This window comes from Xiphias gladius, chromosome 12, assembly GCF_016859285.1.
Source record: "Xiphias gladius isolate SHS-SW01 ecotype Sanya breed wild chromosome 12, ASM1685928v1, whole genome shotgun sequence".
Taxonomy (NCBI): Eukaryota; Metazoa; Chordata; class Actinopteri; order Istiophoriformes; family Xiphiidae; genus Xiphias; species Xiphias gladius.
Window position 1 is genome coordinate 15,946,890 of NC_053411.1, and position 22,983 is coordinate 15,969,872.

At 42.5% G+C, this 22,983-nt stretch overlaps 1 protein-coding gene across 4 annotated transcripts in view; it reads right to left on the reverse strand.

Annotated features, from left to right (window-relative positions):
• Positions 1–3,878: 3,878 nt before the first annotated feature.
• The window catches only part of arhgap36 (Rho GTPase activating protein 36), a 64,816-nt gene continuing 45,711 nt past the window's right edge, over positions 3,879–22,983 (reverse strand). For 3 of the 4 annotated variants that reach the window (XM_040141514.1, XM_040141517.1, XM_040141516.1), the window contains exons 4-12: positions 15,661–15,974; positions 10,570–10,786; positions 10,333–10,388; positions 9,384–9,534; positions 9,103–9,251; positions 7,923–8,093; positions 7,285–7,373; positions 6,973–7,199; positions 3,879–5,670 (exon numbers count right to left, since the gene is read on the reverse strand). In XM_040141514.1, the coding sequence (XP_039997448.1) occupies positions 5,333–5,670; positions 6,973–7,199; positions 7,285–7,373; positions 7,923–8,093; positions 9,103–9,251; positions 9,384–9,534; positions 10,333–10,388; positions 10,570–10,786; positions 15,661–15,974 (1,712 nt within the window). In that variant the 3' untranslated portion in view covers positions 3,879–5,332. The remainder of the gene's footprint in view (positions 5,671–6,972; positions 7,200–7,284; positions 7,374–7,922; positions 8,094–9,102; positions 9,252–9,383; positions 9,535–10,332; positions 10,389–10,569; positions 10,787–15,660; positions 15,975–22,983) is intronic. The other variant, XM_040141515.1, reaches the window with a different exon arrangement.

Below are 22,983 nucleotides of genomic sequence, written 5' to 3' on the forward strand. Positions count from 1 at the left end.
AAACAGTTTGAAAAGCAACGAAGTGATAACGCAGGCCAGGCAATATCTGATCAGACTATGAATCAGACCGAGCATTGGTGTTCAGTTTCAGGACTTTGAGCACTCAACTCAAAATTGGCTTTAGCGTGTGTAGAAACAGGCCACAAATCAGAAGACTACTCTTAAAACTAACAGCTAAATGTTAAAAATATCTGCTAGCTAAAGCTCCTGTGTGTCCCCTGCTGAAAGAAAGCAAACTTGAAGCCTCTTCTGTTGGGGTTGCGGAAAGGCATAATGGGGAAATGTAGGAAATGACTACCTAATTGTAGATGAGCTGGGCTGCGGAGAAGAAGAAGCACCAACATTTTGTTACAAAACGGCTCATTAAAAAGCAAACATGGTCCCCTCCGGGCTTTGGTTGTCCACATCAATCCCACTTTTAAGACTCACCAGGAATGTAAACGTTTTGAAGCAATTACGCGATGGGCAAGAAGTGGCTCAGTGTGTCATTAACACTCCGACATATGCTCAAGTAGCGTGCATCCGGACAGGCGGCCTCACAGACACAAACAACAGAACTACGTGAAATTGAACCGAGCAACAAAACGGCTCCGTGTCTTCAGGGGGAAAAAAACAAAAACTAAAGCTTGATTCGTTAATGTGTTGCAGCTTTGTGAGACTGAATTCAAACTTTAAAATGAGGTTGTTTTTGGCATCAGTTCAGATATTCAATTATGGAGAACATAAAAAAAACAAAACAAAACACAAGAATCTAGTTTGAATTCATAATGAGGAACCGAGCATCGAAGTGCAACACACTGTGGTAAAAAACACCAAGCTGGTTCAGTCTTTTCTGAAAGGTCTGTTCCTATTCTGGCACCGGTCTCAGACAAAGGTCTTTTGTGGTGGACCTTTAACTGGCCATGAATTGTTCCAAACTGCAGCGTCTGAGGCTTCTTCTCTTCAGCTACAAACAGATCCAAATGACAGAGAACTGAATCATCTCCTCCGTGTGTTGTCTGTATGTGTGAGGCTGCAGCTGCCGCACATGCTGCTGTCTGAAGTTCACTTCGAGTACATGTAGATGCGGTGAAGTTTGGGAATGACGGCTGGTTCTGATGGTGTCCAAGCTGTTTCAAATAAAAACACAAACTGGTTTTGAACATGGAATCATCGGAACTGTCTCGTGTCCGTCTCTGTTGCTGTCTCTCAGGATTCCTTTGTGTTGCTCTGGTAAGCAAACTGGTTTTTCTTGCAGGAATTTGAGTATACCAGTCATCCTTTTTTTTTTTTGGAGTGTTTTTGAGGAAAACAACCCAAAAAAAAAAAAAATTGCCACCACATTTTGAGTATAACTAATTTGTACTGGGAAAAAAAGGGCTCTGTTTAAGTGTGGTATGTGTAAGATGGAGTATCGGGGCTACAAAAATCCTAAATTTTGAGAATGAAGTTGTAATATATTCCGGAAAAAAGCCAAATTTCAAGAAAAATATTTTGAGTTAAAGTTGTGAATTTATGACATAGTGTAGTTATTACAAGAAAATGATATATAACAAGAAAAGTGTTGCTTTGGGAAGAAAAACAAATCTTTTTCCCATATTTTGAGATAAAAGGTGACACTTTTTTTATGGTATCCTGCCAGAAAGATGCAAGAATTGAATTTCAGCCAAAGATTTTCAGCCAAATGTGTCTGTCAACTAAGGGACATTAAATTTCGGTAAGGTTAGTGAACTAGTAACACAGTGATTCTTGATCATTTGTCATCAGTATTTTTATGAAACAAATCAATCATCCTGTGTCACTTGCTAGGTTGACTATAAATGTAGAGAATCCTTTCTAGCCACACTATCCTTCCATCTGGTTTTTTGGGTGAAGAAGCCCTGGCTCGTTGCTGTTTCCCCGCTATTTCTGAAGCCCCGTGCTCTCATGCGATGTGCAGAAGAAACACACACACAGACACACACAAATTTACCTAACATTTGTTGTCTCCTAGATTAAAATTGTGCAGAGCTTGCAGCTCTGTCGGCTCATATCTTCCATCGTTTCTGCCAAACGAAAATCAGAGGTAACAGGAGTACACAGCACTCACTGCAGCATTCGTCTGGAAATCTAACTCATGGTAACCTATCAAATCGGCTACGTTCACGTCTTTTCTTTTTTTTTTTTAAACCCTAAACTATAGCTTGTTTCACAACATAATGAAGAATGTTACATCCTTTTATTTTCTCCTTCGGGAACCAGTAATGAAAGTAAACAGAGATATTAACTTACTGGTGGATTATTCTGGACTCACACTGACGCAGCTTCGAGTCCTGAAATTGATACGTTTCCTGCTGAAAGGAAAGTTATGTGAAAATACATTGAAAAATGAAAAAAACCAATGTTTAAAACCCTGCGAGGACACTGGGAATGACTCTGTAGTTTTACTGTTGTCAGGAAAAGTCAAATGTGGGACGGCAGGTGACCGCTGACCAGGTGGTTCTGTCTGAATCGAGAAGTCAGAGTCCAAACTAACTCTGCGGCACCTGAATGGAAACCAAGTGAAGCGGAGCGAGACAGCTTTCTGCCTGCGTATCTGGTGTGAGATCATGTTCCCCTGCAGGGTTTTTTTCTGTCTTCTGACTCACATTATAGCTTTTCAAGTGCTTGTTGTTCTGCCAAAAGTATGACCAAAAGTCCCAGAAACAGATTTTTCTTTTTTTTTTTTTTTAAGTAGTAACAGTGCACTGACTCAGAACATTTCTCCCTCTTCTCCTCCCAGCAGATTCCAAAATAAAATAAAAAATAAGCGATGACACAGGGGGGAGTCTTGACATTTAATTCTCTGCAGGTGGGTGGGTACATTCTCGAGTTTAGGTCTCAACACACCTTGATGGATTTTACAATGAACGTCACAGGGGACACAAAATATGTGGCGTTTTTCTCTGCAAGGAATCCGAAAGAAACAGGTGATACGTTCACCTGCCGAGGTGAAGGACAGACTCTGTCCAGCTTCTGTGTTTGTGGCGAAGAAAATACAACGTTAGGATGTAAGAAAACCGCTGTGCAGCAACAGACAGAGGCCAGAGACAAACATCTGTACAGCGTCTGGCTGTTTGGCACCACTCCCAAACCTAACGCATTCATCCATACGTTTGACCGAGGCTATGGGAGTCCTCATGTGGCGGCAAGGTGAGCTGACGCGGTGAATGTCTCCCCCTTGTGGTTCGCGACGGGTTGCACTCCTGAAAGCTGAATTCCTGGGTGACGTTCCTGTGGTGGCATCTTAAACAATGTGGACTTCAGACGGCCGGCGGGGACTCACAAGTCCAGACTAAGCTGCCCGAGATGCTTCTGGAGCCAAAGTTCTGCCTGCTCTCACGCCTCTGCGCCCGGGGCCCCCTTAGTTGGCTTTGTGCAAGTCGGTGAGTAACACGTGCTTTGAGGCCTTTTTGAAACGCAACAGTTCCTGTAAATGGGTGAGAAACATGACATTCAGGTCGAAACCAGGTGTCATTGGGTTGGAAAGATTATTGGAGGTGGCATGAAACCAGTTCAGTCCCCGCTTCACAATGAAATATTGTCATTCCGGTGCTTCTGAGACGCAGACCGGTGGTTCCCAGCCCGGGGGCCGGGACCCCTGCACCTGGTTGCAAGACGATTAGCTTCACGGAAAATAAGGGGGGAAAAACAAAAACACTGAGATCGATCATTCTTGGCCTGGGTAACATCGGCCGTAACATCCGATTTAAGCAGCCGTTCTGGTGCTTTCAACACATATCACACTACCTTCCTCATCAGATGGACTCACACAGATGTTCAAATTTTCCTTTTTCTTTTCTCCTTAAGGAATAAACTGTCTGCTGCAGAAAATCACTGGTTCTAATGGTTTCTTTTTTTTTTTTTTTCTTTCTTGTGAAACCCTGAGTAGTTTCATAGCGCTCACGTCACCAGACAACACAAGACGGCTGTACAGCGTAGTGCCATATTTACTACATCTGGGTTTATTTACCTTGAACAAAAGGACTTTGGCTTGATACCTTCGCATGAAGTCGGAGCTTTCAGAAAAAAAATGAACTTAGCCGTGGTTATTATGACCTGGATATGGAAACGAATGCTGTGTACAAGCTGATTATCACATGGTATGAATGCAGCATCTACAACAATTGGAAAAAACAAAAACCTGTTAACAGCTGAAAGGTAGATGCGACTCGTGGCAAGTGGATTGCTGCATTTTTAGGGGATCACGAGCCAGAGGAAAGACGGGTACCTCTGACCTAGAGGAGGTTGGCCTGTACACACACACACACACACGCACACACACACAAAAATGTCCCTTCTGTTTTGCTGAGATGTGTATGGAGACCCACGGCGTCCAACATCCAATAAATAAGACATACGGATGAAATACTGAAATTGAAGCCTCCGTTTAGAAACTTGGGATTGTACCTCAAAATCTCTATATAAGAGACGGACTTCGGAAAAAGGACGTTTGGAAACAAAAATGACGTGAAACGAGATGATTTGATTGTATTATCCCAATATTTAATGGCTACGGAGCATATGTTATCCGTCGTCATCCATATTACTGAACGCCTCTGGGCTTCGTAGTTGTCGGGTGTTGCGGATCTTTGCAGTCATTCTTGCGAATCGCGGACGGCGGGAAGTTGAACTGCAGATTTGATTAATAGTAAATGTAGCTCATTGAAGGTTACAGAAAAACAACGGAAAAACCAAGTGGAGCCCGGTGTGGTTTCATTACAGACAAAGGGTTAGTAGAGCCCATGCAGGTTACAGTTAGTTATGCACTTCTAGGACGTAAGACCAAGTTTTGCGTATGTAAACTTAAGATATATAAACTTGCATCATGTACACATTATATACACTGCAATTATCACTGCATCCACTTCCAGATAATCTCAGACAGGTTGATTTTGTCTTTTTGCCTTCATTTCCTCATATGTCCATTTCTTTGTCCGAGCAAGTTGTTGCATCCATCCAAACTCCTTTTAAAAAAAAACCTTTTTCGAGTAATTGTCTGAATTTTTTCTTCTTCATTTGTTGCTTTTCTTCATGCTGTCTTTGTCCCTGCTACACATTCATACACGTGCTGTGTTCAAGAGGTGCCAGAAAAGTGGAAAATTCCAACTTCCACCGGGAAGAATCGGCAACAGGATGCTCTCTTACAGTCAGAAACTCAAGCAGGAAGTTTTGGATTTATGATCGTAGAAATGTGTGTCGACTCAACAGACATCTCTGTAAATGTAACAGGAACTTTGACCAATTTTTTCTGGGGATTTCTGACCTCTGACAGGAAGTCACACACATTCACACACACTCTTTCCCTTCGTGTTCCTCCTCTTCTCGCCCTTCATCATACCATCGTCTCCGAGCCAGACCCCTTCCCGGTGAAGAAGTCCCAGAAGTTGGCGACGGGCGACGGCTTGCTCTCCTCCTGCGGCGTCTGCCTCACCCAGATGCTGCCCTCGGTCAACCCGCTCAGGCTGGAGCAACTGCCGCCGCCGCCTCCGCCGCCGAGGGAGAAGCTCAACGCAGAACCCAGCGAGCCCCTGTGGTCCTGGGGGTCGGGATCCTGACCGTGGAGCATTGAGGTGGAGGTCGAAGAGGAGGAGGGCTGGGCCAGGCTGAGCAGGTTGTGGTGGGAGTGGAACTGACGCATGTGGCGGATGGATTTACCTGGAGGGATCTCACCTGGGGGAACGAGACAGGCGACAGCGTTTAAAACCTGCGTGCTGCTATGAGTTTCACCTCGAGCAAACCACTAAACCCCTGAAGAGCGCAAACGCTGATCCTGAACCTTCCATGAGGGAGGAGGGCAAGAGGAAACAGCACCTTCCTTTGGAAAATAAACAACAACTGCTTCTTTATTTATACCCATATTATGATTTCACACATAAAACGTAAAGTTAAATAAAAATACTGACTTACTTATGGGGCCCATCAGGGCTCATGTTAGTCATTGTGCATGTCCTCTCTGATCATTACAGCACAGGCTAAAATTTGAAATTCATCCCTGGTTTGTGTTTAATCCTCACATAAAAACCACCGATTGATCAATGCGGTTTTGCACAGTGTCTGATCTGTACACAGCTGCAAGCGGCGGATGGTCAGTCCAGGACGCGTGTTATAATATTTTATTTTGGTGACACTGGCTATTAATCTGTGTGTATAAATAACAAATTAGGTTAACACTATCTAACCCACACCTCCTCTATTCTGAAGGTCACATCTTAAAGAATAGTTTTTAGCTCAAGATAAATCTTTTTTTTTTTTCTCTGGAAAAAAACACAACAGCAAATATGAGGTTGATCAGCCGGTTGGACGGTGTCGACCATTTTATTAACTTAAGTGCTGAATAACTTTGTCTTTGCCTTCGTGTGTCGATTGTCTTTTTTTGTCGCTGGGAACTCCACGATACTTTGTTTAGAAAGAGACAAACAGATATTTGACCTTGTAAACAAGGAATAAAAACGCAGCACATCTTTTCCATGTGCCGTTCTCTTGCAATTTTTTTCCCACATAAATATTTGATTTGAAAGAATATAGAAGAACGTTGTTGTACTACTGCAGGATGCACGTTTTTTGAAAGAGTGCCGTCTCTGAATCCCACTGGGGACGGGCCAGATGTTGGGCGTGACGCAAAAAAAATAAAACCTAAACTGAACCAAGCTATTGTATATTTGTATTTGTTTAAAATGAGATATTAGAAATAGAAATGTAAATGTGAAAAGCAGCAGCAACTTTAAATCTGCCACAGCTAGATGGTGCTGTTGCAGCATTTATCAGCCCAACCCAGATTCAAGCAGCCCTACAGGTGCGGTCCCTGCTCCACAGCATCCAGACACATTTTGACAGTGTTTGGACCCACGAGAGGCGGGGAACCCAGTTTTTATTCAACACATTTCCCCCCACATCTGACTTTCGGGGTCTCAGAATTTAAGAAGTAAAAATGCCTGTAATCTACACACAGTGACACCAGAGCGCAGCCAGTACCGTATCGCGTCTCCTGCCGCTTCCTGTTCTGGTTCAGTTTGAGCATGTTGATGAAGATCTCGCTGGTCAGGCTGCCCTCACCGCCGCTGCCGTCCGGCGGGAAGAGAGGTGAGGGGGGCTCCAGTGGGGACAGACTCCCGCTGGAGGCCCCCACAGAGTCCAGAGACGCCCCCGTGTCCCGACGACCCCCCGACTCGCTGCCGCTCTCCACCCTCAGGTGACTGCTGCTGAGAGGACACGGGAACCACAGTCGGCCACAGGTGAACCAGACGGTCGATTTCGATGCTTACGGGGCCCGGTTGTCATGCTTACCTGAGTTTCCTGCGCAGAAGATAGTCAATGATGTCCGGGTCGGTCTGGATCAGACTCATCAGGACCTCCTGCTGCATCTCTGCAGATACCTGGAAACCCACACACACACACACACACACACACACACACACACACACACACACACACACACACACACACGCACACACAATCAGTTTAGTGGAGTGGACTAAAGGTCAAGTCTTTCCTGGGTAAATTAGAACTAATGAAGGCTGAAAAGCAATGAACTGAATGATTTTCAAACTGTAGCATTGTACCTGTTGTTTTCACATCTAAAGGTTGAAGGAGAATTTGAGTTCAAATGTTTTTTCAAAAGGTTCAGTTCAATCAAAATTACAAAACAAAATAAAAAACCATTTATGAAATATGTCCATCATATTGTGGTGGAAGCAAAATTATCTGTATCTCAACACCTCACTGCATGAACTCAAAACTTTAAATCTGCATGATGAAATAGAAAAAGTTGCTTTTTAAAGATTTGGCTGAACTGAACCTTTAATACCAGCCACATGTCTGTATGTAGAGCCCCTTTTCTAAACTTTCCCAGAAATGACTGAAAGAGAAAACAAATGATCGTTCACAATTGTATGACTGAGCGTTTGTCTCGAGCGGTTTTGTACCAGGAAGAGCCTCCTGTGGTTCTGGATGAGCACCAGAGTGACGCTGATGATGGCCGTGCTGTCCTCGATCCCCATGGCGTGAGGACTCACGTCGCCTCCCCTTTCCCTCTGCAGCAGGTTCGGCCCAAAGATCACCGCCAGGTTGGCGGCCGTCATCTTGTTCCCGGGGATCTGGAAGGAGGAGAGGAGGCGAGGAAGGAAAGAGAGGTGGATGGGAAAAACAAAGACATGAATGCGTGAATTTTCACTTTTTTCTCTCGTTTCTCTATTCCTTCCTCTTTTTCTTGCGAAATAAATACCTGACAGTTTTTCAACTTTAAGATTCTAACAACTACACAAATAAATCCGTTGAACTAATCACGGTTTGCAGACGCACTGTACCGTCGCTTTGAGATGGGGCCGAAATGTTTTTCTCGAAAACTACCAAAACATAGTTTGCTTTGTCTCAGGTTCACTGCCGGAAAACCGCTGGGGAGGACTAATGGGCTGTTAAGTTTTAAAGTACCACGGAGGTATTTTTCCATGTTGTTTTTTTTAGATTGTTCAAATGCCTGGGAAACTCTGAAAGTCCTGAGCGTCAACCTTTCTGGGTGCAAAAAACATTTTTTCCCCCTAAAGTCTACATGTCTGCTTGTTACTCGTCTTCTCGTTTCAAATTTCCCGACAACGTAGCTGTGCTGGATATAAATATTTCTATCCAGACTCTCGAATCTTGGGTGTTCTCTCCTTCTTGGAGACGTCATCGGGGACCATTTAAAAAAAAAAAAAAGTCAGCGTGCTTAAGCCATAAATGTGGTCCTTTAAAGGGACAGTGACAAAATTCAATACTGCACTTCCACACAGCCAGGGGACGTTAAGAGACAGATTAAATGAAGATTGCATTGGTGCAATGGAGGCTGGCTTTCAGTATCTAGTGTGGGTCCAGCTCTTAGAGATGCTGGATCCTACTCTTCCCATAATGCATTTTTTTTAAGACCCTCCTTGCCTGGTAAAGGTCCACAAGGCCTTTAAGCCTAAATCCAGATAATATGGCAACAAAGCCATCAGGGTTATTTTCTCAAGACTTATGTTATACAACTGTTTTCGCAGGCTGAGCGTTGCCCCCCCCTGATGACTAAACAAAAAATCTGCGGGGTGCCCCTTTAAAAGATTTTCACACTACGAGCAGCCGGCGTCGTACCTCCTCATCCTTGGTTCCGATGCTGTCCTGGGCGAAGCTCTGCACGGTGTGCAAGAAGGTGAGGAGGCGCAGCAGGGTGTCACAGTTACAGGGAGGGAGCAGGTAGAGGAGGTGCTGCAGGTACTGAAGCTGGTCTGCTCCTCTCAACACTACAGGAGGAGGAGGAGGAGGAGCTGGTGAGTTTGAGTACGTGGCAGCCACAACACATGTTCATCTGCCGTAGTTCTCAGGCATTAAAAACAAATGTCCTGATCGGGGGATGTGTGTGTGCGTGAGCGTACGGTTGGCGTGAAGGAAGGCCGGGTAGAGCTCTCTGGGCAGCAGAGGATCGGGCATGTCCCGCAGAAACTCTTTGAGCAACGCCGCCACGTCGTGGACGCTGTGCTCCTCGTCCAGCTGGACGTCCACGCCCATGTCGAAGTCCTCCCGCAGCTGAGGAGCACGCACGCACGCACCGAACAAAAACAGATACCGAGACACGTAGGAAAACCCGGACACGCGTTCATTCACACATAAGAACAAAGATATACGCACATAAACACTCACTGAGGTCAAATAAAGGTCACCCTCCCCTGATGGACGAGATTTCTCAAAAACAGGATGTCACACGTCATCAGCTTGTCCCTTGAAGATTATTTTCATATTGTGGCGTACAGTGGAGAGTGACAGGAAACACCGGACAGTGAATCACACTGAAGTGTCCCACTAAATGTCACCACTGGACCTGAACTCGTGATACCGCAACTGCAGCGGCCTGGGAAACTCCGCACATCATCATCATCTTTAACCCAGACCGTAGGTGGAGAGGTGATGTTTTTTTTCCCCCAGATCACCGGAGTTTTCTTAATTTTTATATATTTTTTTTTTTCAATGTATAGTTTCCCCCTGCTAAATTTAGTTTACTGGTCACCATTGGCTGCCAACATCATATTTTAGGTTGAGAAGACGCTAACAAAATACCTGGGCCCACGACATTCACCCTTTACAGAAATTATAAGGCCATTCACTTTTTCTAAAATCATCACTTAAATAACTAATAAAACTAAAAATGAATGGAGATCTGCTAAAGCAAACAAAGAAAACACCGTTTACGACAATGGCGAATTTACGCCATGCAATTGCCGTGGTCTTAAGAAAAAACAAAAGTCAGTCCCGGTGTGTCTTTTTATCTTCAAAATGACAAAAAATAAATCAATAAATCAAGTTGAACGGAGGAGAAAGTGTCCTCACCTGTCTCACTCTCTTCTTAGAGCTTCCAACTCGGAAAATTCCCACAGTCTGAAGACCTGGGGAGACAAAAGTTTCATTTTATCTACATTTACATGGACACTCAAAAGTTCACTTGGAAATTTTAAACCATCTACATGAATGTAAATCTAGACTTCTGAATTTGTAGCTTCTGGTTTTAAGGTTTTATTACATTTGGGGACCCCAAATGGCGCAAGCGGAACCAAAGCCGCGTCTCACCGTGGTTCTCGATGTGACTGCAGCATCTCTCCAGCACTCGGGGCACCTGCCTATAGATGGGGTTGAGGCTGAGCTTGGTCTGGGTCCTCCCCTCCGAGGAGCCGCCGCTCTGTGACTTCTTCAGCTCCAGCTCAGCCGGGTGGGAGAGCTGCAGCGCCTCCAGCAGGCGAGACTGACTGTCCACAAGGTCGGAGATGGAGTCCACGGACAAACCTCCCTGCGGAGTGGAGAGGGAAGGTGAAAAGGAGGAACCGACGCGACCCGACACTGCGGAGAGGCCGTGGTGTTGTGAATAAAAGTAGGGTCCACTGGTTAACAGGGTGTGACAAAAACTGAGAAAAACTGATGAAAAACCAAAACAATCTACCAGCCTTAAATAAAATAAACTGCTGGTTTTGTGCCTCGGGGAAAATACAGTAATTATGAGATTCAAAATATCCCTCGTGTCAGCTTTTACACGGTAAGAACTACCTTGGTTTTCCTGCATTTCTTACTCTGGCATCAAGTCAATAATTTACAAAATTATTTATGAATTAATAAACCACTGACTTTTTAATTTTGGTGTTTGTGTTTGTGGTGAGTGTCTGTAACATCGCAGCAGAGCCCAAATCGATATCGGCCGATATTAGGTAAATAACAGCAACTTGCAAAACCCGAATGCTGAACTAGGTTTGAGGTCACTTAGAAAACGTCTCCATTCCATAGTTCGTCCACTAGAGGGCGCTGATGAGATTGTTTTTCGACACTAAAATGTCCCTTTTTTTTTTTTTTTTTTTTGCCGCAACTCATTCAAATACAAATACCAAGGGATTTGTGACAAAACTGTATTAACTCAAGGTCCATTTACCAGCTTTTGCTGGTGGCATGCCATGGAAAGCTCCATTTAAGGTGATGAGTTGACCTTGAGTTAAGATGATCAGATCAGAAGAATGAAATTTCATGCGCAACTTTAAGGCATCCATATCAGAAATGTTTGTACGTGTTACAGGTTTGTGTTAAAAGCGAATAAACGCCGTCACATGCAGTCGGATATTTTAAACTTTCAATTGGTATCAGCCTCAAAAATCCAGTATCCTGCTTTAATTGGATTTTGCAAAATGTAGGATAAACGTGTTAAATATTCTCAGAACAGTTTATAACACAGGAAACACAAATTTGCTGTAAAACTTTTGGTCTTTTTCTTTGTTCATAACATCAACATGCTGCCTGCTTGAGCACATGGGATCCAGATTTGATTCACATAATACAATAAGGAAGAAAATACAGCACATGAATTTGCTCAGGCTCAGTAACAATTTGAATACAGATCTATTTGACCCGTGCCGGCACTTTTAGGAGAGACTGATTTATGAAGGCCGTCATGATGGATGGGGAAAGGGTGAAATGCTGAAGTGTAACTGGATACGAAACAGATCAGGACCAAATTGAAACGCAGACAAAGCAAAGGGGGAAAAGAAAGGAGGGGGAGGAAAAAAAAACGTTTATAGTGGATGATGAAGACAGCAGGACTGAGAGAAAGAAAAGAAATACACAAAGAAGAGCACTGACGGCAGAAAATGGAAAGAACATTTTAAGATGGATGGCAGGAGAAGAGGCCAGCAGAACAGAGGAGACGGTTTTTAATCCCTCATCCCAGCGTTGCCATCCAGTAAATAACGAATACCACAGAAATATAAATCACTTGTCTACGACCTGCAAATGATTTATGGCGGTACTCCCAGTGTCTGAGGTATTTCCAGCAGCAGCAGTATGAAATGTTTGGCGTGCTCAGTCTATGCTGACGCCTAAAGAGTATACACTGGCGTTGGTTTTGTCTCTCTAGAGCCTGTAAAACTGAGAATCGGAGTATTTTAGGAGTGATAATCGGACTGTGCCCAGGATAAGGACGTTCCCGAAATAAAGAAATACAAATATATGGCTCCGTCAAATGAACATGCTAAGTAGGATACACAGTTTTAACTTAACCTGTAAACTTGATATCACTTCAACCTGCCCTTAGATGTAACCTGCCCATTTATAGGATGAAAAATCCTTGTTTTCACCCATAATTGCCAAAAACCTCCAAGACGGCTGCTGTGTCCTACTTCCACACCACGTCACGACAGCATACAGCATGTGTACACTCCACCCTTAAGCAAATTTTCAGGCATTCCCCTGCTCCAGCTTCTAAATTGGAAGGATTTTCTGCTTTTCTTTGTCACACATGATACTTAAAACAGTACTTTTTGGTTTTTTGGACGTTTGGTCAGAGAAGACAAGGATGCTTGAAGACTGCATATCACCTTAGGTGATTGCAACTGGCCCTTTTCACTAACGTTCATGTTCTGTGCAAACAGAAAGTGATACGACACGCGCAAAGACATACATCAAACTAACTGTAAACTATAATAATAAGTAATAATAATAAAACGCTATAATAATTTACAATGTCCTCACAGAAACTTCTTCCTCTCAACGCTCTTCTCTGGCACTATTCGTCTTGCTCCAGCCATTAATTTTGACCTTTGCTCCGACTGTGTACGTTATCTGTCGCTGCACGGGACGCCACACAATGACAGCGCCACCGAGCCGCTGCTGCATCGTCTGTCAAGCTGAAGATCTCCAGCCGGGCGTGTGCGTGGGTGCGTGCGTGTGTGTCATCAGATATGGAAACTATGACCATGTAGCTCAAGACGAATGGAAAAACCTTGTCTTTCCCTCTACCACCAGTTAGTAATCGTGGCTGGGGAATACGCATCAATATAAACAATATCACCTCAAAATTTACTAGATACAAAGCAGTTTCATTACTTCCTGTTGAGTATTTAAAGGCGTGGGAATTTTCGTCTCAAGTGTATGTGGAGTTTGGATTTCTGTGTAAAAACGTACATAAGCAAAACGTACAGACTCTTATCACATGTTTCTGGTGAAATCTGTGGGCTGCATTTCATTGAGCTAGTTCAAGATGAAAAGATAAATAGAAGACTAAGTTAAGTCTTATTTTATATTGTAGACTGATTTCAACTGATTGGAAAATTAAAAAAAATATATGTACAGCTTTTCATTTTTTTACCAACTGATTACAGGTTATAGGAGCATTATATTTCTTCTCACACTCTTCTTACGCTTGTTTATACAGGGTTCGTAACAGGTGGAGCTCAGGCGGCAGAGTGCGTGTGCCTGGTTGGTGGAAGCGTCCTTGAGCAAAAAAAAAAAACGGAATCTGCTCCCAGTTTTCTAGTAAACTACTAGATGTCCAATGACTGTTCTCGTTGTATTTGGAAGCAACATACCCAATGATGATAAACTGCGATAGAATCTGTACATTTCCAATAAAACTTTGCGCAACAAGTGAGGAAACTGTTGCTGTTCCTTCTCAAAAACATCAGCTGAATTTTAAACAAACTAAACCAAGTTAAAGGGCCCAGTTGAATACTTTCAGCTGCAAGTTGCAATCACAGTAAACAAACCAGGATTTAATATTGGTGAACCAGAGCTGATAAATCATGTTTTTGTATTTTTTTTTTTTTTAAATGACTTGATTATATGTAATCAGATATGGCAAACGTTTGGCTGCCTGCAGAGAGAAGTCAGAGGTTCTTCAAAAAAACAACTGCAAAAAAAATCTAAATATGTGAATTGTGTTTCCTGCGTTTATAGATTCATATCAATCTTCCAAATAATGTGTTATAGTAGGAACTGGTTATCAGGTTTTCAAAATTTGTAGTAAACAAGAAATGCAAGCTTTTCACTAATAGAGACCTGATACTTTACGATAGATTTTGTATTCGCTTCTGTCCTTCAATGCCCTGTCTTGACTTGACTGACGAATTTGGCAACATTTCAGTAGGCTTTCCTCTCAGGCTGCAGGTATAACCCCCACCCATTAGACGGAGGAGCAGTAGCCGCCTGGGAGCCAAAGCCCGGGGCAAAAAATCAGTTTGATGCCCCCCCCCCCCAGTGGAAACGATGCCGTTGCGTAATTTAAATCTCTCTGGGCTTTGGGACCTTTGGTTAGAACAAAACAAACTAAATACAGACTAAGTGTGATGGGCAGTTTCACTCTTAAAAATACAGTAAACAATGTATTAAATGGGAAAAAAAATCAACAGATAATTAGGGGCAACCTGTCAATACAGTATATTATTACTGTTGTGTGTCCTCTCCCTAATTCATGCTTCATTCATGCTTCCATCCAGGCAGGGCTGTGTGTGTAGCGCTTACCTCAGTGAGTGACTGTAAATGATAGCAGGTTCAGGTTCGATTACCGTGCTCCGCGGCTGTAATGACGCTCATTACAGGCTTAACGTAACAACTGTTTCCAGATCGGTGCGGCGAGAGCTGCGGGGTGCGATTGGCCTCGGGGCAGAGAGAGCGTTAACACACCCAGAAACGAAAACACGCGCCGCACCAACGCAACGTTTCTGGCTCCCAACACGCGGCTGCTGAAACCGATCGAGGAGTTGGCTGCGAGCACAGTTTGGCAGAGGCAGGGGAAGAAAATTCGAGACTGCTGCACTTGGAGCAGGAAGGTGAAGGTTAGGTAAGTGTCAAAGGTCGAAGTTTGCTGATCCATCTGTCAGAAGGTCAGCACTGTGAAATGACAGTTCAGGACAACGAGCGCGGCTGGACAAGGCACTTCTGCGTGAATGTGTGTGTTCACACCTGTTATTTCTATTGCATTACGCGTGTAGGTCTGGTGCCACAAGCAAAACATATAAGCTCGTCAGTATGATGACTTAATTACCCCATAGTATATGTAGTTGTAACAATTTAATGGATCATTCATTTAAAACTATAAAAAGGTCGGATTCCTCAGGATAAGTACTTGCAAATACGTTTATAAGTTTACTTAAGTAAATATTTGAATGTGATGTTTTGGAGTAGTGCTCATAGTACTATGGACAAATGTCTTGATGAATGAGTCCCCATTTTTTCTGTCTCATGGACGCCCATGCACATGTGAGCAACTCTCACATTCTCTTTTGTCCTTATATTCACACCATATTTATCAGCTTCTCTTTATGGACTGAGAAAGTAAAAACAATGTCCGGAGTTAATATATAGAACTGAATGTATATGTGTGTGTATTCAGTCAGACAGACGTCTCACCCTCCTCTGTCCTCGACCGGTGTTATCCAGAAACGTGGGCGACAGCGGTTTGTTCTGGGTCTCAAAAATCGGCGCCGGTGCCACCGAGTTCGTGGAGGGGGATCCAGGAACCCCCCCCGTGCTCGACGAGTAGCTGACCAGCGGCTTGTTCCCGTTGAAGAACTGCCGCTTCTCGGCCCGGAAGCGCAGGACGCTGGCCTCCAGGTCCAGACAGTCGCGCCTGCTCTCCTTCAGGGCGTCCTGCCGCCGCTTGTAGGCCCGGTCGTTGGCGATGACCTGGGAGAGGGGGATGCCGAATGCCATGGGAGCCGATTCTGAGGGAGGAGGGGATGGAACAGGAGAAAAGAGGAGTTTTCAATGCTATAATTTCCACTCCTGCTTGAACAGCAGGGACATGTCCCCACCACACGGTCAATATTTCTAACATTCTTGGCGTTTTAGCTGCACACATCTGTTAACAGATGCGGTCCATGCTGAGGTTTTTGTGTTATTTTGATAAATGTGGGCTGAGTGAGATATGGAGGACACCCGACCTGGTGATCTGGAAACCAGGAGTTGCACCTGATGTATTTAAAGCTGCACTAAAAAATACGTTTACATTTACAACAGATCAAATGACTCTGTGTAATGTGAAAGGGGCTCACTAATATTCAAGAACCCCCAGACAATTATCCACCAACTCTGCGGAGTCTTGCATGGCCTCTTTAAGCGTATTGTTTTGGTTTTGCTGCTTGCAAATTTGTTGTTTTGGTTCACACTTATGTCTTCTCATCAAACCTCGTACCCAGCCACAAACAGCTGTTTTTTTTTAGCCATAAAAAACCTCTGATAAAACAAACAGACAAAGAAAATCAACGAATGCAGCTTTAACCTCATAGATTTAGGGATCCTAATGAGATCTGAACCCAAGCATCTCAGCTCTCACGCAGGGAATAATCAGATACGAAGTTCACATGACAACTTCACCTGGATGGGAGTGTTTCATTAGAATCATCAAACACTGAACAGGATCCCTTACTTCACCCCGACAGGACGGCATGATAAGAAAACAACAACTGACAAAACCTCGATATCTATCAGAAAAGGCTGATTAAACCAGCTCTTTGTCGAGTGTTTAAGATTGTGAGAAAAAAACACAACATGTTACTGTTTGACACAACTAGTGGTAGTAGTCGTGAAAGGAATCAAATTACCACTATTACTACAACAAAGTGGTCAACGGAGCTGTCTTTTGTTAGTAAACCAGCAGAAATCTGGCCTGGATGTCATAATAAAAAAAGAAAAAGAAAAGAGAAGCGAGTGTTTATTGATCTGGCTTAATCTGACAGTCCAGAGGGTCAGGATGGCAAACTTTTCCCTGAAAAGTCTGCGCACGATGCTGTCGTTTCGGATCCATATTGTTTCCATCTCATGAGCAGTCGCTACGATTTTCTTTGCGGTTCATATCCTCAGAACACGAGACCATACGCGTATAGTTCCTGAACTACTTCACAACGGGTCTGGGCTTAAAGTGGCCACAACATCCGAATGAATGGGAAGACTACTGATGAAACAGATGGGAATGGTGTCAGTATTATTTATTTGAAGTCTGTGTTAAGTGTTAAATATTGCCTAAATGTGTCCAAAATCACATCTGTCGTAGAAAATATTAACTTTTCCTCTTATCCTCAATTGAACTAAACCTTCATGTCGAGATTTAACAGCTTGAGCAAAGTTTTCATAATTCTTCAGTGTTTTGAAATATCGTCCAAATTTTAAAATAGCACTTATCAGAATGAGCACTCCTTCTCCCACACAGTCAGTGTGTGAAAATACATGAATTTTTGTTGAATTTTGGCCACACTGATGTTGTAAATCATCGGCGGGAGCAGAATGGGAGCCCTGAGTAAGTCTCCTTTTATTTGCACAACACATTCCTGTTTGCTGATAGGATCCGAACTCCAAACAGGCAGAGGATTCCACTTCCATCTTCAGGGTGAGACTGTTTTTGTTCACTGAGAAGTAATGGACAAAGTGGAATTGCAAATAGAAAATGTAGTTACAGTTTCAGGTGTATCAGGTATGCGATGAAGGCTGCTTAGAAAGAAACTGGATGAAGCAAACCAGCAGTGAGCTGCAGGTTTTTTCTTTTTTTAATTTAACTTTAATTTATTCATGATATGATTTTGTATGAAACGAAACATCTTAAATCTATCCTGGTGCATTTGCGGGTCTTTTTTATGTCCACCTCATCATGTTGCAGTACAGGGCAAATAGAGGTAGGGTCTTTTGTTTTTCATCTGATGTCATGATGTCTGCTGATTGATTGATTGTTTGAGCGACCACCAAATGGGGCCCGCTCCACATGGGTTTAAATCTTAATGTACATTTCCACAAATTCAAAAACATTAACATTTCAAAGGATTCCATTCATATAACTGAAGGGTCTTGTTTAACGATATTTTTTTCTTTTCAAAATGATGAAGCCTCAAGGCACCTTAAATAGGCAAATTTTAATTTTGATTTTTTGATTAAATTTTAATTATGGTAAATTTTAAACCTGAATAAACTCTCAAAGATACTGACTTGTATGTAAGCAAGAATGTAGATAAAAAACCTAAATGAAACTTACGTGACAACAGCCTAACATAATGAGTTAAAAAATCTAACAATTAAAAAGATACTCTAACATAACGTGTTACTTTGTTGTACTAAAACGTGATGTAGCGCTAGTTAGTACTTGAAATGGTTTTTAGTTAAACTTGTTTGTTTTACACCTGTAGTTTGGTTCGTATGGTCCAGACAAATGAGGAAAAAAAAAGGGGCACTGCTGCCTTTTAGTTTTTTCACGCACCGATGACAGATGTAAGCATGAAGTCATTTGGACTAACAGTTGGCTCGCGTCAACGTCGACCTGAACCAGATCACGTCCTGCCTTCTCAGGCAGGCTTGGTTTGGTTTCTTTTTAAGTCCAGAGTGTTTGATTGACAGCCTTCAAGATTGAGGGAACAGTATCAGGACAAATGGAGTGGCAGAGATTAGTGATACTAGTTGAGGTGGATATACTAGGATGGAGAGACTGAGAGAATGAAGGAGAGCTGGGCCTAAGGTAGTGGGCAAATAATGGCTGAGAAAGATGAAAGGATTGATTGTTTTTATATGTGATGAGGAAATGAACGTTCAACATTTACTTGTGTACACAGAAATCACACGGCCCTTCACACGGAGACTAGATGTTCAAGTCGACGAGCACTATAAGAATAGACAGAATGGATGGGTAGAGCGGGTAAGAGAGGGATAAACAGGTAATCCTGTTAGAGCAGCCACAGCCACAAACCAGACATCACACTCAGACTGATACAGGCTTACTGCAACGCCAGCCATGCAAGCTGCAGGTAAACGCAACACGACTGTTGAGGGCTGTCATCGGAAGAGTTTCATGGTCAGCAGCTCCGCTAAAGCTGCAAATCCTTCGCTCCGCCGCATCACATGACCACAACAGTTGAGCAAACACTCTGATCTTCCACACCACTTATTAAAAATCCAGTTAGAGGGGTGAATTAAGGGCATTAAGAACAACGACAACAAAAACAATGGCTTGGATTAAAGAGTGACGAAGCAACAACTCCAATTCAAAGAGCTGATCAGATACAAAGAAACTGGACCTACAAAGCATTTGCAAGAGAAAACAGACGGTCATCTGCAAAGGCTTACTAGCTACTGACTGAAGTCTCACAAGTCTGTGAAATGAGCACAAACTAAAACTCTATGGAAGTAAATTTTTGCAAGGAAAATAAAAACATATAAAAAATAAGGAGCAATAAAAAACAAAACAACCTGTCAAAGTGTCGGTTAAATAATCTTTTGTAAAACAGTCCTAACACCACACAGAACTTGGATATTGGAGAATTCAGAAAAACCACAGATTACATTTGATGGCACTGTATTAACATTCATTGACAATGTTAATAAAAGTTATTTATCTCTACAAGACACAAGGCATGGTAACTACAGTAGGGTTGAGGTTAAGGAAAGACTGTAGTTACGGCAAATAAAATAATGATTAAGGCATGGTTACGACGAGCCCCCTCCATGCCCTCGGCCCGTTGTACATTATGTTGAAGATCTTTGGCAAAGAGACACTAACTTCTAAACCTTATGCTTTCACAGACTGAGCCCAGCTTTACAAACCCGGTCTTAGCCCCATCTGTCCCGAGTATCATAATTTGGGCAAAGACAACTAATACACTTGGTTAAGGTTATGTAAGGATTGTACGAATGAAGTCAACATTCTTTGTTGATGATCGATCGGGTCGTGAACTCCAGTCCCCAGCATGAAAGTCGGATAACCACACCCTTACTTTGTGCCTCAGTGCTGTATAATGCTGGAATTTGATGTAAATTGGGCTCAGAAGATTTGATAATGAATCAATGTAATATCCACCTGCCGTGCAGCTTTTGCTTGCTCTTTGCTGATGAACTCAGTAAACCTTTGTTGCCCAGCAAGTGTAACTCATAAGCCTCTTACACTGTATAGGTCGACATCTAAGGCATGAGCTGAACTCGTGGCCAATTAGAAAATTACCTTTAATTGTTGTGTAAAATGCAGTTGAACGTTGCCTGGATTCAAATATAAGCTTTTCTCAGTGGAGAAAAAAATTATAGGAAAGCTCTGCTTATTTCTTAGGTTTGTGAGCGGAAGAATGAGGCTTTTCAGCGTTTAAAATGTTGTGTCACTCACTGTAAGGCTATCATATTAATCTGTACTTTTTTTATGAGTAATTAACCCTTCGCTGAACTCAGACATCCCCCAAAATCCACTATAAGTCCTTGCAGATTCAAGCAATCAATGAAAATGCGATTTTTTTAATAGGATGTTTTGACCCCTTTTACTCACATTTCCCCGGCAGCAAGTGTGATATTTGGAAATCTAAAGTTGGATTTGTCTGTTACTGATCCCTAAAAGTCGTTTTCCTAAAACTAGTGAAAGACTAATTTCAACATTGTCCCAAAACAAATTGGTTTGTTTCAGTTGTTTTCTAGAAACGAGTGTATGTGTAAAGAAAACAATTTGGCTCAATATCTCTGCACTATAAATGAAGAAATGTGACACCAGACAAATTCTTAAATTCTTTCCAAGAGTGAGAGGAGAAGACCGATACCAACCTCAGTTTGTGTTCTAGGGAGCTGGGGTCTGGTTAGCCTAGCTTAGCATTAAGGCTGGAAGCATGGGGCAACAGCTAGCATAAGTTACAGCAGATAACATTCCCATGAACCACAAATTGTTGTTTTTACAGCACATGAGATACAACATGTTAATCCGTGAGCTTAGGAGAGTCTGGTAGATGAATTTTAAAGTTGGAAAGGGCTAGGCTAGTTTTTATTTTCCCTGACTCCAGTCTTAATGCTAAGCTAAGCTAGTCATATTCTGGCTCCAGTTCCGTATGTAATACAGAACATGACATTGATATTGATTTTCCTTTCTAACTCTCAGTAAGAAATCAAATACGCATACTGCTGAAAAAAGTTCAACTGTTCCTTTAAAACAAATTTATTTTTATAGGAAACTTGTAGCTATCTCAGTTTTTTCTTTTTTTTACTTGTTTTAAGAAAAATAGAACTTTTAGGTCTTCATGACATACAAAAATGACGTTTTATGATGGCGACTCGATATCCTGATAACAAAAAAATGTTATTTGTTATTCTTAGCAGGAAAATGCTATTGCTTCTTTCCAAAGGGAAGTCAGAGGTCGGCAAGAGAACATCATCTCTGGAGAAGGATCTCGTTAAAAGAAAGGAATTTCATGGACGAGAATGTTTGAAGTCTTGCACCCTGATCGTCCAGTTGAAGGACAAGCTCCAACAACTGCTAAATCCCAACCCTTATTATAAAGTGACTCTTCCAGTCTTCAGCAGCTAAAACGCACAGGAATAAACTGAGGTTATAAAAGGCTGGTGAGGAATTAGATCTCACTCTGCATCTACACTTATACGCTCACATTCAAAGAATCGTGAGCACACACATGGTTGTTTGAATGAAAACACATGGAGGACCAACACACACACACACACACACACACACACACACACACACACACACACACACACACACACACACACACGTGCACAGTCACACCTGGTGAGAGAAGAGTCCCAAGCAAGCCAGACAGCAAAGTCAGACTGGCAGGATGCCCGGCAAAGCCTTAAAGATACGGGATTGACTGATCCTGGAATAATTCTCAGGTTGTGATTTTATTCATTATTTACACATCAACATGAACTCATACGCTGAAAATGTGCTTCTATTGCACTTTACTATCCTTGTACAGTAAAAAAAAAAAAAACTACTGGCCAGCGCACAATCAGTGCTACTTCCACCCAGTTGTCGGACTCACACAGCAGAAGTAACAACTAAATTCCCACTAGCGACCACTGGTTTATTGGCTGATGTTATCAACATCAACATATCAACAACATTTATCCTGCTGTGTTTTCTTGAACATGTCCGTTTTTCAATGGACTTGAGAAGGCTTTGGCTTCATGTTGTGCATCCAGATAAATTGGGGGACCAGTTTAAATCTTCCCAGGACCCAACGTGAAACACTGCCGTAGATCGTGCATGCACTGAATGGCAGTATGAACTTACCTGCCAGCCTACCTATAGTAGATTTGTGTCTAAACTGGTTTGATGGGTACTCTGTGACAGTTATTGTTTGTGCCTATATTCATTTTACGGTTGCTAAAAACAACTATTTTTAATTAAATTTCTAGCAATTATAACCAACCTGCATCATCGTGTTAAACGATCTTAAATATGGTAGCCTGTATCGTCGACCAACTAGCCAGGAGCTATCCCTGAAATTCTTATACACAGCACAGTTTATAAGATGGATTGTTTTGTGAATATGAACAATGTTTAAGGTAACGCATGATTTTGTCATGGAGACGTAGATGACGTGAGTTAGAGGATACAGGATACTCGGGGAGTTGGCGACACGATTTGGAGAAAAGCGAGGTGGTCAAAACACCTGATATTCCCTAAATGAACTGAAACCCTCTTTGCACAATTTATACAATCAGTCTACTGTCATCGGGGCTGCGAAGTGCAGAAACATTACAGCAGTCAAATCAAAATGTAAAAACAGAATAAAAAAGTAAAGTAGGGCCTCAAACACTGGTTGCAGAATTCTCAGCTGCTTGGCAGATGTCTACACTGTCCAGCGCAATTGTCTTAACATTACTATTAAAAATTTGATTTCAAATGAAATACAATGTTTGCAGTAGTCAATTCACAGTTCACTTAACTATATTCCTCTTGGCTTTTGGCTACTAATCATGCTAACG